Source organism: Tamandua tetradactyla, chromosome 18 (assembly GCF_023851605.1).
Source record: "Tamandua tetradactyla isolate mTamTet1 chromosome 18, mTamTet1.pri, whole genome shotgun sequence".
Taxonomy (NCBI): Eukaryota; Metazoa; Chordata; class Mammalia; order Pilosa; family Myrmecophagidae; genus Tamandua; species Tamandua tetradactyla.
Window position 1 is genome coordinate 66,414,786 of NC_135344.1, and position 17,259 is coordinate 66,432,044.

The window sequence follows — 17,259 nt, forward strand, 5'->3', positions numbered from 1 at the left end:
TGAAACAAAGATGTTTCCTGGTACTGGGCAAATGACTCCTCACCTCCTAAGAGCCCCAGTATGTGGATTGGTTAAAGTGTGGTCTAGGGCTAAAGGGAACTATTTGGAAATTTCCACTACTCTACTCCTCTCCTTCCCCAAAAAAAGTCAAAATAAAATCACAGCAACCGTTCATTTTCCTGTATATTTCATAATTCAATATGAGAATGCCTTTCTCATTCAACGTCTTTTACATCAGCATTAGTATATCACTTGTTATAAGCTTTCATCATTTGTCCTTATCCATGGTGTGTGTGTGTGAGTGTGTGCGTGCATGATGTATTTAAAATATTGGAAGGTGGGACAGAATAGAAGCAGGTAGAAGTGAGTTAAAGTGATGCATCACACGCAATACCGAGTGGCCCTTTGTTGAAGGTGAGGACTGCTGGTGGACCTGCCATCCTGGGGTCTGCATTGTGGCTTCCATCAATGCTTCTCCCAGCTCCTGGGCCTCACATCACAAGACACCTAAGGTTAAGTGTGTACGCTATGGCCACAAAACAGAGCCACACTCAATAGCCAAAATATGGTAGTCATTCATTACTTTCTTATTTACTAAGTATTTATTAAATACCTATTCTATACCAGATACCAGATGCTTACTTTTTACCAGATACTATGCTAGGTTCTCAGCATATGGGGAGAAAATAAAAAGATTCAGTTCCTATTCTGAAAGAGCCCACAGTCTAATGACACAATTCTCAACCATGGCTTCACACTAGACTAACCCAGGGAGCTAAAAAACAAACAACACACAAAACTATGGCCGAGGCTCACCCCTACAGAGTCTGATTTAATTGGTCTAGAGTAGCATCTGGATATCAGTATTTTCAAAAAGTCCTTGGAATGATTCTAATAAAGGGTTGAGAACAACAGCTCTAATGGGCAAAAGACATACAAGCACAGTTTTCTAAATCAGTCAGTTGAGCTCACCTTTAATAGTCAGCCTTGCTTCCTGCTTCAGAATCCTTCAAGGTTGCACTACTTAATCACTGAGCACACACTGAATCTCATCCTTACCAGATTCTGGGACCAGCCAATTTTTTAGAAACTGGGATTTTTTTTTAATTAATTAAAAAAAATTAACTAACACAACATTTAGAAATCATTCCATTCTACATATGCAATCAGTAATTCTTAATATCATCACATAGATGTATGATCATCATTTCTTAGTACATTTGCATCGATTTAGAAAAAGAAATAGCAAGACAACAGAAAAAGAAATAAAATGATAATATAGAGAAAAAATAAAAATAAAAAATACAAAAAAATATATAAAACAAACAAACAAAAAAACTATAGCTCAGATGCAGCTTCATTCGGTGTTTTAACATAATTACATTACAATTAGGTATTATTGTGCTGTCCATTTTCGAGTTTTTGTATCTAGTCCTGTTGCACAGTCTGTATCCCTTCAGTTCCAATTACGCATTATCTTACCCTGTTTCTAACTCCTGATGGTCTCTGTTACCAATGACATATTCCAAGTTTATTCTCTAGAAACTGGGATTTTAACAAGCCCTTGGTTTAGTATGTTGTCAACTCAATCCCAGATCATTCTCAGTGCCACTGTGTTCTTCTAGCCTGCCTTGCTGCCGTGACCAACCAAGCCCTGACCTCTGAGATGCAGCCCTTCACTGAATTCTCCTGAGTACTGTTTTGCTTCTCTGCTAAGAATACCTGCAGCCCATGCCAACTGCTATGTGCTGACCTCCAGATCACCTGCCATATCTTGGCAGGTCTCTGCTATGTCTCTGGTCTGATCGGGCTCACCTTGCCTCCACCTGCATCTCAGGTCTGAGGCAATCAACCACAGATACCATTTTAGAAATATCAAATATCACAAACAGAAGTGTCCCTTTATGTACTAATAGAGCTAACACTAAACATTCTTCATTTCATTTCTTTTGTAGGCTTTTCTAGCTAATATAGTTCTTGAGAAAGCATGATACACTTTTCATTCTCTGGTCCCCATTACCAGCACAATTAGATTTGCAGTGGTAGCTGTCCTACGTCTTCTAGCACTTTTTTTTTTTTTTTTTTACCTCAAAGTGAGACCAAAGTTCCTACTGGTTGGCTGGATTAGTTAGCTTTTCACTGGAAGTCAAATTACAAGTGAGGTATCTTGTTAGATGTTTTTGTGGTTTGCTGTTACATGATAAGCTTCATTTTCCATTTGAAGTTGTAAAAAATGCTTTCCAAAGAAGCTGTTAGTCTGAAACACCAATCCAAATTTCAAGTTTCAAATCTTGAAAATGATCAAATGCAACCCCCTTCCCTCCATTCTAACATAAAATATATGCCTGGGTAAAAATTCAGCAAAATAAATAAAAACAGACTATTTTAGGCTATAGACAAGTTTACCAGGGACTTACAAACATGACTACCTAGTACACTACACCCTCTTCAGCTATGGGAATTGCTTTATGAACATCATCAGAGCTCTCATCTATCAGATGCTGTGCCATGACCCTGGCGTGCCACTAGGATGTAAGTCCTCTATGCAGTGACCTTAGCACTCTCACTCACACTCTACTCCTAGTGCCCCCATAGCACCTGACACACAGCAGGTGCTCAGGAAATGCATGTTGTAAGAATGTATGTGCATGTTGCATGTGGAACAAATCCAAATCTTGCTCTGGGGTTTTGGCACTCCTTCGTGGGGAGGCATTTTTATTTTGTGCATCCCAGGATTCTTCCTTAGGATGAAAGAGGTGTTTCCAAAATGGGATGACATGGTGCTGCTTAGTGTATAGATGTCTGTAACTGTTGCTTTGTAGTTGTTTTCCAGGAATGAGGTGCCCACACCACACACACACACAAAAAGGTTTTTGGTGTCTAATTCCAAATCAGTGAAACAAAATTCTCTCTTAGGAGCTTTCCAGCAGAGCTTCTGGCATGAAAGTTTCAAAGCAATGGGGCTGGTAATGTCATGCCTAGCCATCTGCCAATCTGAGGCTACTGATGAGAAAGTAAGAAACTGATTTAAGCTATCTTTAGTCAATTGGATTTGGGACCCACTACTAAAAGCATAAAAGGATGCTTTTGACTTACTAGTGAATAATAGATTAAGAGTTTACTTTTACAATCATCTAAATGTTTTTACAAAGGTAGACATTGTACCTGGGCCCATTTGCATGTCCTTTGGTACCTTTCGTTTGCCACATTTGGGAATGGAAAGATCTGGTTTCTATAGGATACATGCCTTGGTGTCTTCATGTGTTGCCTTTAAAATGGCATACAGATTCCTAGATTTTTCTATTCTTCTGTGAGTTTTTTTTTTTTTACAAAGGATAGTTACATGTAGTGTGACACTCATTGTGAAAACAGGATGGATGGGGTAAATATCTCCTCAAAGTGTACATTTTTATATACATTTTTTAGTAATTTGTATTGAAAGCAGAGTTTTCTATGCTTATGTTCTTTTCTCATCAGAAAAGCAAATACTGCATGAAATCAGCTCTCTGCTTATTTTCAATTTGGAAGAGAGACATTAAAGTGAAAGTGCTCGGACTAAGATGAATATAAACTTAAAATAATGGGTTAGTATTTTTTCTTGTCCTCATTCCTTGCCAGAGGTATCTTTTATATAACTTTAATGAACTGAAATATATGATAGCTTTGACAATGATAAAGACTGAATGGTATAAGAATTATTATGGAATGATGTGAACACAGTGAAGTTTGTTCTCATAACAAAGGGAAAGGCCGCCTTCCCTAGGCCAATCATAGCATCTCTTAGAACTGGGAAGTGAGGGCTACTTCTGCAGGACACCCTCTATAAGCCATTGAGTTAGGACAGCTGTTAGTTTAACCTACGGGTCAGCAAATTATGACCCATGGGTCAGATCTGGCCCATTACCAGTTTTTGTATGCCCCACAAGCTAAGAATGGTTTATATATTTTTAAGCAATTGAAAAAAAATCAAAAGAAAATTAATGTATCAAGATGTGGAAATTAAATAAAACTCAAATTTCAACACGTACAATCAAGTATTGCAGGAACACAGCAATGCTTATTAACGTATGTCTTGTCTGTAGCTGCTTTCATCCTGCCATGGCAGAGCTGTGAAGCTGACAGGGCCCATATGGCTGTAAACCCAACTATATTTACTACCTGACCCCTCACAGACCCCTGGTTTAACTTAATAGCTGCCATGACATAAATCCTACTTTTGTTTAAGGATTGTGTTGCTAACTGGGCTGTTCCAGCTTCCCTGATGCTTGGGAAACTATTCTGTTTGGCAATAATAGGAAGAATGTCCCAGGACTATATGTTTACAACAGTTGATCCAGGAAGGGTAATTTGATCAAGAACTTCCCTGTTAAAAGATATAAACCAGAACAGCCCCTGGACCATGTTCAAGCCTGGCTCATTCCTGTACTGAGGCGCCTGTGAAGCAGAAATACATGATTATTGTGTCTAAGGTCGTGTTTCTCAGTATTCAGACAGCATTAATTGATGATGTTAGAACTCAGGAAAAGCGTAGAAAGTTATATGGTATCTTATACAGGTTATTTGGTATCTCATACAGGCGGGGGGAACTTTACTGCAGGAAAGGCATACCTGGACGGGTTTCGGCCACAACAGGTCCAGCAAGGTCGGACGGCTTCCCGACGCCTACCTGGTTGACAGCTCTAACGCGGAACACGTAGCTGGCACCCTCCTTGAGACCATGCACCTGCGAGAAGCAAGCACGGAAGCCATGGGCATGTTAGGACACTGAAACAGAAGAGCTCTTCCTCTGTATGAACGAGTTAGCTGTACAGCTGAGAGAGCCCAGCACTTGAATTCTAGGCCCAATTCCAGAAAAGACCAGGCATATGATTTTAGCTCTAGAATCTCTTCTCTCTGGGCCATCTGGAAGTAGATTAGTAGATAGCAGATATCTATTCAAAGTCCAATGTTCTCTTTTTAAAAAATTATTTAATGGCCGGCAACATCAGAAACAAAAGATGAATATAGGTATGCTTTAAATAAGTTTTTCACCTAATTTTTTTGGTCAAAAGGACAAACTAAAAGTGCTCACAATAATGTATAGCAAACCTTGACAGTTTTGATACATTCCAAGCATGATTTCAGTTAAACTTCTTGGACAGAGAAGGGACTTAAAAGTACCAATCACTGACACTTTCCATTTGTTCAAAAGTATGTTAAAGCACCAGAAGAAAAACAAACTAAAACTGTCTCTGTAAATTTAATGTCGCTATTTCTCATTAAATACATGAGCAATTAACATAATTATGAATTTAAATAATTTGTGAATCATCAGAATGTATTCTAAGTTCTAAATTTTCTACCTTCACCCTGGCCCCTTGGTAGCCTGTGTTCTAGTTTCTGACTCTATGGATTTGTTATCCTAATTATTTCTTATCAGTGAGATTATGCAATACTTGTGCTTTTGTTTCTGGCTTGTTTTACTCAATATGATGTGATGTCTTTAGGGTTCATCTATGTCGTTGCATGCATCAGAACTTCATCGCTTTTTACGTCTGAGTAATATTCATTATGTGATTTATCATATTTTGTTTATCTGTTTATCTGTTGATGGGCACTTAGGTAGTTTCCACTTTTTGGCTACTAGAAGTAATGTTGTTATGAACAGTGGTGTACATGTATCTGTTCAAGACCCTGTTTTTAATTATTTGGGGTATATATCCAGGAAAATTGCTGGATCATATGATAATTCTATGTTTAATTATTACTATTTTTATACTCAATCTTTTTTCAAAATTATCTTTTTCTCTTAAAAATGTGACTTTAAAAAGCTATGTTGTATCTCAAGATGGAATTTATTGCATATAGAGAGCACAATTTTCTCCACAAGATTGTGATTAGAGATGGACTGACTACCTGTGTACGTGATTCAAATAAAAATGCTAGAACACATTTATTCAATGAAGCATTCGTGACCATATATTAAATGGAATCAGGTATTCAATTGTTAGATTTTTTAATTTAATTATTTAACTGTATTGTGTTTACATCAGTAGAATGTCACTATCCATGGAATGATACCTTTCATTGGAGCCCATCTGAAATGGATTTTAATCTGTAAATGGACTTGAATTTAGGCACAGGAGAAATGCATAGGGTTTGATGTATTTAAATTCTATGTTAAGAAATAATGCCAAGGACTGTGGATTCACAGAAAGGAAGAGACACATTCCTTGTTGCGATAAAAATAGACCAACTACTAGGGGACTGTCACATCTGCACCTAACTCTTAGGGAACATGTGGCTGTGAGTCAGTTTTTTGCAAAAGGACAAAGGAAGCGTATCCATGTTCTAGGGTCTGGTCACAGGGGCAATGACCACTGACTGCAACAGTACTAGAAACACATAATGATGTCCACCTATTTTCCTTTCCTTGGAGTTTTTTTTCCTTCCCTATAGTTTCTGTAAAACTAGTTTCTCTTGCCTTCTCCATCTATATACTCTACACCTTCCAATTACATACTCTCTTCTTACCACATTACCACCCCCAGGTTGTAATTACCAACAAAAAAGAAAGCTGAGGAAAAAAGAAAGCTTAGGAAGTTTGAGCTATGTGTGGTTAAATCCTCAGGTTAAAAGTACCACACTTTTAACTCCTTCTAGGAAAGTCTAGATGCTTGGTGTTGAAATGAATGTAGATGTGTCTGGCTCTGGCTAAAGGAGGCTAAATTCCCCCATTAGTGGAGCTGTATCTACTGTCCCCACTTAAGTTTATCAGACTAGACATTTAAAAATTTTTAATGATATAAAAAAATCTTTAGTATAGGCTTGAAAATTTTCTGAATATAAAACATCAGGAAGAATGAATATATTCCAAAATGTGTATGCTTAAACTCTGTTTTGCTTTGTCTTTCCTGTGAATGATTTGTCTGGCCAAGGCCTTTGACCATTTTTATGGGTCTCCTTTGTCTGGGTTCTCATTGCCGTTCTGCTTCCTCTGAGTCTGGTCCAGCCTCAGGCTCTTGGGATCCTGGGCCTTGGCTGACAGAGCATTTGGAAATCTTCATCCGGGCCACAGACACTGCTACCATTCAGGATGTTTCGAACCTTTATTACACACTGTTCTTTGGGGGATTCTCTGATTCTAGAGGCCTCTTGATTCATCAGGACAGACGAATAGCATCCCATGCCCTCGTCCTGCCTTGACCTTTTCTCTCCTTCATAAAATGTGACCTTTCCTATTTCCTCAGGGCTTTGAAAGGGGGCTGGAGAGGTGACTGGCATAGCTAATTTGAGTTAATGTCATACTAGGAGTCTTCTCTCCTGAAGGGTATATTTACAATTTTTATATAGACTGTAGATGTCGTAATCCCAGAGACGGCTGGCAGACCATAGAGCCCTCAATTCACAGTTGCAGGTGGGTGGGAGAGAACTTTCAGACCACATACACTCTGAACATTTTCCAAGGCCCTCTCTACAGGCAGTGGCCTGTTCTGCCAGTAGACAGGGCTATACAAAGAATGTAGTGCAGAGCTTTCTCTCTGACTGTGGTGAAGTCACTCTAAATTCTAAGTAATAAGAAATGGGATATTTGCCCCAGTTTCAGAGACCCTACTGTGGACTTGGGGGTCTCCAGCTGCCCCTGCTAACAACTGGAGAAAACATGATTTCCATTTGGTACACACTAGAGATTCTGTGGCATGACAGAACTATGTTCAGTAGATAGAGTTTGGAACTGGTTCAGTTGGAAAACTCTAGAGGAATGTGCAGGGAAATGATGTGAATAAAGGTGAGGTTAAAGTCAAGAGTTGAGCAAACCCTCTTCATTAATCTCCGAGAGCTCACTTAGCACAAACCTAAGGGAACAAGTGAGGTCAGACAAGACACGAATCACTTGAACTAGCAGTTAAAGGCTTACTTGTGTGACATCTCTTAACAATACCACCCTCAAATTATAAAGCTCCTTCAAACAAAAAAAGTTTAGCAGTAGGAGCAAGAAAGACATCTTTGTGGGATAGTAATCAGTAATATGTTAAGACTGTGAGTAACAAAAATGTGAGGTGGATAAGTTGAGGCAAGGAGGAAAAAAAGAGAAGAGGGAGAGGGTGGATATTTTTCAAAGTGAGCTAAGGAATTCAGTTTAAAAACACCACATTGACTTGATGCATCAGAAACTGCCCCCAACCTCAACTACCACCAGATGGAATGTTCTCAAAAGCCCAATATATGAAACAGAACAAAGCAGAGATGTTCAGTTTTGTCTTGCTAACTTTAAAGGTCAAGTTATTTGCAGAGCATTTTCCTTTCTAAGCCTCTGTGCATCTTCTTACTTTTAGGTACATGTTTTTGATGGCTGCCTCATTAAGTCCTCGCCATTGGTCATCTTTGGCTCCAGCCTCCTTCATGTCCACAAAGTATCCAGTCACTGGAGTCCGCCCAGAGTGGGCAGGAGGCTTCCAGTGGAGAACCAGCGAGGTCTTCCTGACTTCACTGTACTTGAGGTTCTGTGGTGGTCCTGAGAGAGAGAAACCAATGATTAGAAACCATGGTGCAGATAAGAAAAATCGAATATGTAGAATGTCACAGCCACATTTAAGGCTTTAAAGTCGAATCTAATGCTAGTGTTCTTTTTTTTTTTTTTTCAGTCTTTTTAAAATCCCATACCCAAGGAAATCAGTATTTCTGTGGTTTCTTTCATGTCAAATTTCAACAACTGCTCTACATCAGTCTTTTACATCCCTGGGCATCAGGTGGTTAATGACAACTCCAGGTGCCTTCCTGTGTCTGGATTAAAACTTTTCTTTAGGCTGTTCTCATAGCTACATTAGTCACCTTTTATCAGAGCATTTTAATTTAGTTGCAGATGCGGTTTCAGATTATTTTGGGATGATAATTTAAAAATTCCCCAAACCTCAAATTAGTAAGAAAAAAGAAACTCTATTTGAAGGCATATATACAGACAGTAATATTTCTTACAAAGGAAGAAAGAATATATTGCAAAATCTCTCTCAATAAGAGGAAAATTTTCCCCTAAAGTATATATCCCATTATGGGTAAAAACAAATGGCAGCTTATGGTTTACAAAGAACTTTCACTGAATAAATGTAATCTATCCTATTGGGCTCCAAGTCTAAGTACTGTCAGGTACTTTACTCTCATTTATCTCATTCATCCTTAACACAATTAACAAAAAGCTCAGAGAAGCTGAGTAACTTGATAAACCTCTTAAGAAATCAGAATCTGCACCCTGCATGTAAGCTCTTCGCACTCTTGGGCAAGTCCTAATAACTACATGCATGATTACCAGCTGCTTGGCAGGTGGCATGCTTACTTGAATTTTTCCTTCCTTCCTTCTTCTTTTTTTTTTCTTTTAATTACAACTGATTGTTAACTAACCAACTAAAGTCACCTGAAGTGACTCATCCTGAACTGAAAGTCAACCACACACACAGACTCTAGCATGCTATTCTCTGACATTTTGCAAAGGTTGGTTCAATATTTATTTGGCCCTTGAACTTGGCATAACAGTTACAACTATGAGTCATCCTGTGTTCCCAGACTTCTTGTGGGGAAATAGGTTTAATGATAACACCAATATCTTGTACTTGTTTGGCATGTCCTGTTTCTGCAAAGGGTTTTTATGACCATCATCTGATGTCAACCTCAGACCCCAGTGAGGCATCCAAATAGGCATCGACACTTCTCCTTCACAGAGAAGGGATAGGTTCTTGGTCAATAGTCACTTGCATTTTAAGTTTTATTCAGGAATTGCATGAATTTGAAAATAGGTCCACTTTTGCATAGGTGGCAGAGAGAACTTAAGAAATATCAACCGGCTTTGAGGAGGTACATAGAAAGGCTTTGTTTGTCTCTTCGTATTTGCTGAAGTTGAGTGAGCACTTGAACTTCTAGGTTTCTCTCATACTTTTTTTATTTATACTCAATGTGGTGATGCTGATGGGTGGTCACAAAGTGGAGGTAACATAAGGATTCTTCAAGGGCACTAGGGTTTCAAATGGAAGAAGAAGGTGGGGTTGAGAGTAGGGCTGTTGTCTGTGGCCTGGGGTCTTAATGCTGTAACCAGGCTGGTGTTAAATATGTGCCTGTCAAATCCACGTGGGGAAAATGTCATCTCATGCACTCAAAATTCTTGTGTCTCTAAAGTCAGTCCATTGAAAGTAAAATAAAATCACCCCCAAATACATTAATGTTCCTAGTTTGAATATTCATGGTTTAGTAAATTTGTATTTGTTTTTCTGTTTGTTCCCTTTTTTGCTGTATAAGAGTTATAAGCACAGGTAGGTATTTCCCTATTTTCTTTCCTACCCAACTATCCCCTATGGCCACTTCCAAAGGAGAATATTGGCCAGCAAGATCCCAGAATCTTTCTTGTGATGGAAAATTGGATAATGCATGTAAGGAGAGAAAGGACTAGAGAAAAAAGAGGAGAGAGGGCAGGACAAGTCTAAGGCTGGCATGTTAAATCCATCAATTTAACATAATGAAGAAGTGGAGGAGAGGGAGTGGTAGGGAGATAATAAGGAAGAGAAGCCATATCAGCTGGGTCTGGAGGTAGAAATCTGGGGGCGTTGATAAATGAGCAACAGGAGAATGCATGGGAACTAGGAAATGTAGAACAAAGCTTTTGAGAAGTTTTGCTGTGGGATACGAATGGAATGTCCTGAAGAGGACTTCAGAAGCACAAGTCAAGATCAGAATTCCTTTTAAATCACTTGGCACTCAAATTGGGTGTGTCTTTCTATCCTACAAGAACCAGAGGTTTAACTATAGGATTTATTTGGAATATAAGCATAAGGAAATTATATACCTATTATTTAATATTATCTTTAAAATATTTTAGGTAAACATTAGGGGCCAAGAGATCTCCTTCCCCTTAAAAGGTGTTTATATACTACCTAAACTCCAATCCCAGTGCTGAGACAGGGCTTCCAAGGTTTACCTGGCACCGCAATTGTCCACTCTTCGCATTTGAAGGGCTTGCTTGCTGCAGAGGGGACACCCAGCCCAGCGATGTTCATGGCTGCCACTTGGAACTGATACACCATGTTCTCCTTCAAGTTGCTAATCTGCACATTGACAATATCACATATAGTTGGTTTGTTTTGTTGTAGGCATTCAACATTTATTTACCTCCAGTGTGGAAAACACACTAGGGAGAGTCCCAAAGAGTTGTAGCTTTTATAATCTGTTCCCCTTGAACACAGGTGAAACCTGTGACTTCCTTGTAGCCAAAAGAATGTGGTGAAGGTATTGGAATATCAGCCCTATGAACGCATAACATAAGTGGCAAAGAAGAAGGGATAATTGAGGTCCCTAATCAGATAGAGATTATCCTAGGTAGACCAGACTTTGGTAAAAACTCTTAAAAGATGGTCTGGGCCCTTTCTGAAGAGAAACACTTTCCTGTCAGCCTTGAAGAAGCAAATGGCCATACTGGGAACTGCTCACCAAGAAGGGTGGCGGATGCAAGGAACTGAATTCTGCCAACAACCTGAATGCCTGGAAGAGGACCCCAAGTTCCAGACAAGAATGCAGCCAGGCCAACGCCTTCACTGCAGGCCTGTGAGACCCCAAGCTGAGGACCCAGCTATGCTGTGCCCAGACACCTGACCCACGGATATTGGGAGATAATAAATGAGGGTTGATTCAAGTCACTAAGTTATTGGTAAGTTATTATGCAGCAAGAAAAAACTAATCGATGAAAATTAAACGAGTTCTAAACCAGGAATTCTCGTTCAAATTCTTATACTGTTTCTGCTCTTGACTGGGTGAACTAATGTTTTTTATATCCCTTGGTTGGAATTGGGTTCTTGTGAGGTTAAAGTACGTGACAAAATAATAGATGTGAAGGCATGTGCAAAATAGAAATGCGGGAAATATGTTTATCTGAAAAAAAAGTCATGGAATGTTAACAATCTGTTGCATATTACAAATGCTCAATAGATGGAAGTGCTGGTAGAAGCACCTGAGTTAACAAAGTCTATCTACTTAGGATTTCAGTCAAGACAAAATAATGTATATCTATGATCCAGTCTACGTGAGACTTGATCAGGAAATAATAAGTTTATCTTCAAGAGCATTCGTCTTGCCAATTATTTGGAGCAGAAGTAGAATATAATGTCTGTGTTAAAGTGACAGAATAATATAAGCATCTTTTTTGATTAAACACATGCACACAAATATCCCTTCTAAAAAGGAAAATTGCTTTTAATTCAGGGAGTCTGTGATGTAGAGAACTAGAATCTAAAAGTGCTTTAGTCTGGTACCAGGGCTGCTTTGGGACACTGATAGTGTGACCCCAGTGCAGGAAAGATAGAAAGGCTGGAAGGAGACGAGTGACTAGCAGCCATGAAAGACAAAGTGAGAACTGTCAAACACATGTTGAATTAGGGCAGTGACAATATTTTAGAAGAGAATGGCTAAGGATTTTCCAGAAAGAGCTTCCAGAAAGATCCAACTCACAGATTCAAAAATCTTCCAACACCCCAAATTCCAGGCAGATAATTTTTTGAAAAAAACCTATACCTAAACACATAATTAACTACAGCAAGCCCAAGACAAAGTGAAAAATCTAAAAGTTGCTCAGGGGAAAAATACAAAACAAAATAAACTACTCTCAAATGAGGAAACAGACTGAGAACTGAAGTGTCGACCACAAGAACGAGCCAGAAGACAGTAGAATTATAGTTTCAAAGGACTGAAAGGGGCTGAAAGAAAATACCTACTGTCTTAGAATTCTAGGGTTGCTGGAACAAAGCACCACAAATTGGGTGGCTTAAAACAACAGAAATTGATGATCTCACAGCTGTAGAGGCCAGAAATCTGAAATTAAGGTGTTGGCAGAGCCATGCTTCCTTCTAAGTCTGTGGGGCAGAATCTGTTGCATGACTCTTCTGCTTGCCAGCAATCCATGGCATCCTCTGCCTCAGGAATCACAGGAAATTCTCCCATGTCTTTCTGTCTGGGTCCAAATCTCCTCTTCTTATAAGGACACCAGTCCCAAAGGATGAAGAGTCCAGTCTGACCACATTTTAACTTGCCAAATTCCATCTGTAACAACCCTATCAACCCATAACAACTACTATTATAGTAGGTTAAACCCAGAAAAATGCTTTTGGAGAATGAGAAAAAAAAAAAAGAAACTTTCAGATTTGAAAAAATATAAGAGAGTTTACTCTTCGAAGATCCCCACTAAAGGACATTCTTAAATACTTACTTTAAGAAAAAGGAAAGTAATCTCAGATGGAAAGTCAAACATGAGGAATTAAAAGCAAATAAAGCGGTAACTATGTAAATATAAATATAATCAAATATTGACTCTCTAAAACAATAACAATGCCTTTTGGGTAGAAAGAGATGGAATTAACACATACACACACACAAGCTAAAACATACAAGTTGGGAAGAGGTGAATGGGTTAAAGTATTCTATGGTCCTTATGTTTCTGACAAGAGAATAAAACAATGGAATAAATTTAGACTCTGTTAAGTTTGTTGGCTGCAACCTCTAGAGTAAACACCAAAACTGAACAAAAAATACAAATAAACAAAACTCCAGAAGCTATAGTTATCAAGATAAGGTAGGGGAAAAAATGGAATGATAAAAAAATATATCAAAAGTAGTAAAAAAAAAAAAAAAAAAAAAAGGGCAGAAAAACGAAAAATAAAAATAAAATGGGTTTGCTTCCCGGACCAGGCACCCCAAACATAAAAATAAAAGAAATAAAATGGGCAGAACAAACAGAAGGCATAAAATAAGATGATTACTTTTTTTTTCTTTTTTTTTGGAGGGGGGTTGCATGGTCCAAGAATCGAACCCAGGTCTCCAGCATGAAAGGTGAGCATTCTACCACTGAACCATTCGTGCACCCAAGGTGATTAGTTTTTTTTAAAAAGTAATTGGTAATAACATTAAATGCACCAGTTATATGAAAAAGACTGTTAGGCAGTAAAACATACAAATAAACCCAACTATGTACTATCTATGAGACATAAAGTCATAGCAATATTAAAAGTTAAAGGATAGAATGATATACCATGTAAACACCAACCAGGAGAAAACAGATGTAGCTATATTAAAAACATAAATGTAGACTTTAAGGCAGAACGTATTACCAGTAAAGAGTGTCATTTTGAATGTATCTAATAATATCACTTCAAAATACATATAAAGCAACATTTTAAATGGGTAAATGTGGTTATAAATTATACTTAGATAAAGGTGTATGTATATAAATATGCATACGTATACATATCAAAAGCTTATACAACTATAAGCAGAAATGAACAAATAATCATTACGGGACATTATAAACATATTTCCTTTTGTATTCAATAGAAGAAACTGACGAAAAATTAGTTACAATAAAGAAGATACTAAAAATAGGAATACAAATACCTCCTAAGGGTCATAGATAGAACTCTGTACTCAACAACTGCAAAACATGCATTCTTTTCAAGAATACAAAGAGCATTTATACAATATAGACCATATTCTGGGTCACAAATCAACTCTCTACAAATTGCCTAGGATTGAAATCACACAGAGTATGTTCTCTTACCATGAAGTAATTAAGCAAGAAATAGTTTTTTTTAATGTGAATTAGGAATTAAGAACTACACTTCTAACATACCTGTGTGTAAAAAAATAATTCTTATTGTAATTGTAAATTATTTTGAAGTGAAAAAAATATATATATATAAACTTACAGGATGCTGCTAAAGTAGTATTTAAAGATGCATTTACAGGGTTTAAAACAACTGAGTAAAAAGATTAATGACCTAAGTATATACTCCAAGAAGTCAGAAAAAGAACAGTAAAATAAATTGTACAAAGGCAGAAGGAAGGGAAAAGATAAGAATATGAATTAATAAGATAGAAAAGCTTTTGAGCAATGCCAAAATGTTGGCTTTCACAAAAATATAATTGTGAAATTTCTGGCAGGAACAATTAAGAATAAAAGGGACACAGGGCAAGCAACGGTGACTCAGTGACAGAGTTGTCACCTGCCATGCTGGAGACCTGGGTTCAGTTCCCGGTGCCTGCCCATGTTAAAAAAAAAAAAAAGCTATTCCATTAAAAGATAAAAAACAATAAAAGGGATACAAATAGCTATTGTCAGTAATAAAAAATGGAGGCATCATCATAAATATTGTAAAAGGAAATTATGGAAAACTGTACGCCAACATAAAGTATAGATGAGATGTGCACATTTCTTTAAAAATAACTTCCCCAAAGTGACATAAAGTAAGCTTAAAATGACACACAAAAAATGTATTCATTAGTCAAAAATTTTCCCACAGAAAAAATTCCAGATAGTTTCACCAGAGAGTTCTACCAAACAACCTAAAGAAAAAAATACACAAACTCTCCTAGAGAGGAGAAGAAGAAACATATTCCAATTCATTTCCTGAGACTAGAAAAAATTTGACACCAATACCTGAGAAAGACGGTACAGAAAGGAAAAATGGAAGGACGATCATACTCATGAACATAAAAGCAAACATCTTAAACAAAAATAACAGTGAACACAATCCAGGAATATATAAAAAAGCTACACTTTATGTCCAAGCTGGGTTTATCCCAAGAATGCAAGGTTGTTTTAACATTAGACAATTCCTATAATTTCCCATATTAAAATTATAGGAGAGAAAAAATTAAAGGAAAAAAATCATGATCATCTCAATAGTTTTGGAAAATATATTTGATAATTTTAATGAACTCCTAACGAGCTAGGAATAGAAGGAAACTTCCTTTAGCTGATAATAGGCATAGTCAAACATCGAAGGCAAACATAATACTTAAGGATGAAAAACTGAAAGCTTTCCCTTTAAGATAGGGTTCAATTCCAGAATGACCACCATCAACACTTCTTATTCAACATTGTACTATAAATTCTAGGCAAAAAGTAAGATAAGAAAATTTAAAAAAAGATATAAAATTTGGAAAGGAAATAAATTTTCATTATTGGCACATATGATTATATAGAGTAATTACATATATAGAGATTATACATATATAGAAGATTCAAAAGAACTTCTAAATAACATTAATCTATAAGCAAGTTTAACAAAAAACTACATATAACAACTATATGCAAAATTAATATATAAAAACAATTATATTTTTCTATGGTGAACAAATAGACCAATGGAAAAGAACATAGCACACAGAAGCAGACATGTACATATAAGTGCAGTCGAACATGAATAAGGCTAGCCTAGCAAAATAGTGGGAAAAGGACAAATTTTTCAACAGATAATGCTAGGACAACTGTAGGTATCAAAACATGGAAAAATGAACTTTAAGTATCCTTCCATCATACACAAAATTTAAAGGTGAATTAATGACTTAAATGTAAGCAGCAAAACTTTAAAGTTTTGTAGAATATAATCCAGTAAAACATCTTCATGACTTTGGAATGGAGAAAATATTTCTTTAAAAAGGTGCAAAAATCACTAATGACAAAGCAAATAGTTGATAACTCTGACTACAGTAAATTCGACAACTTTGATGACATTAAAATTAACATAATCACCATAAAGAGAGGAAAAGATGAAAGTCATTGAGTAGAAGATATATGCAGCTTATAAAGCCACAAAAGATTTATATTCAAAGCATATAAAGAATTTCACCAATCAATTTAAATACCCATTAGAAAAACAGGCAAAAATTGATAAAAGGATATCAAATTGGATTATACACCTAGGAAAAGATGTCCACACTAGAAATGTGTGAATATACCAAATGTCAGCAAGAATGTAGAGCAAAGGGAATTCCCCTGCTCTTTAGAAAACAGTGTAAGAATCATCTAGTAAATTTGAAGATAAACTCTATGACCAGTGATTCTACCTTTAGGTAAAACTTAGAGAAACTAGTACACATGTGTGCCAGGAGACATGTACAAAAAACATACAGTTATACTGCTTGCAGCTGCTAAAATTGCAAAAATGCCCAAATATAAATTGGTACTTGAAGGAAAAGTAAACTGTGCTATGGCCATTTGTTGTGGGTTGGATCGTGTCCCCTGCAAAGACATTTTCACATCCTAACCTCCAGTCCTGTGGGTGTGAACACATTTGTAAATGAGCCTACTAAGGAAAAAGGCAAAATGAATCAAGGTTGACATTAATCGGTATTACTAGAATCCTTATAGGCAATGGAAATTTGGACACTGCAGTAGACAGAAGAAGGCAAAAGATGGAGATATTACCATGGGATGGAGGGCAGCTGGCAAGCTACCACCAGAATGCTACAGAC

General features: G+C 37.1%; 1 protein-coding gene across 3 annotated transcripts in view; it reads right to left on the reverse strand.

Annotated features, from left to right (window-relative positions):
- MYOM1 (myomesin 1) overlaps window positions 1–17,259 on the reverse strand; it is a 190,403-nt gene that overhangs the window by 31,907 nt on the left and 141,237 nt on the right. For all 3 annotated transcript variants that reach the window (XM_077135888.1, XM_077135886.1, XM_077135887.1), the window contains 3 exons: window positions 10,940–11,066; window positions 8,310–8,494; window positions 4,609–4,723 (listed from right to left, as the gene is read on the reverse strand). In XM_077135888.1, the coding sequence (XP_076992003.1) occupies window positions 4,609–4,723; window positions 8,310–8,494; window positions 10,940–11,066 (427 nt within the window). The remainder of the gene's footprint in view (window positions 1–4,608; window positions 4,724–8,309; window positions 8,495–10,939; window positions 11,067–17,259) is intronic.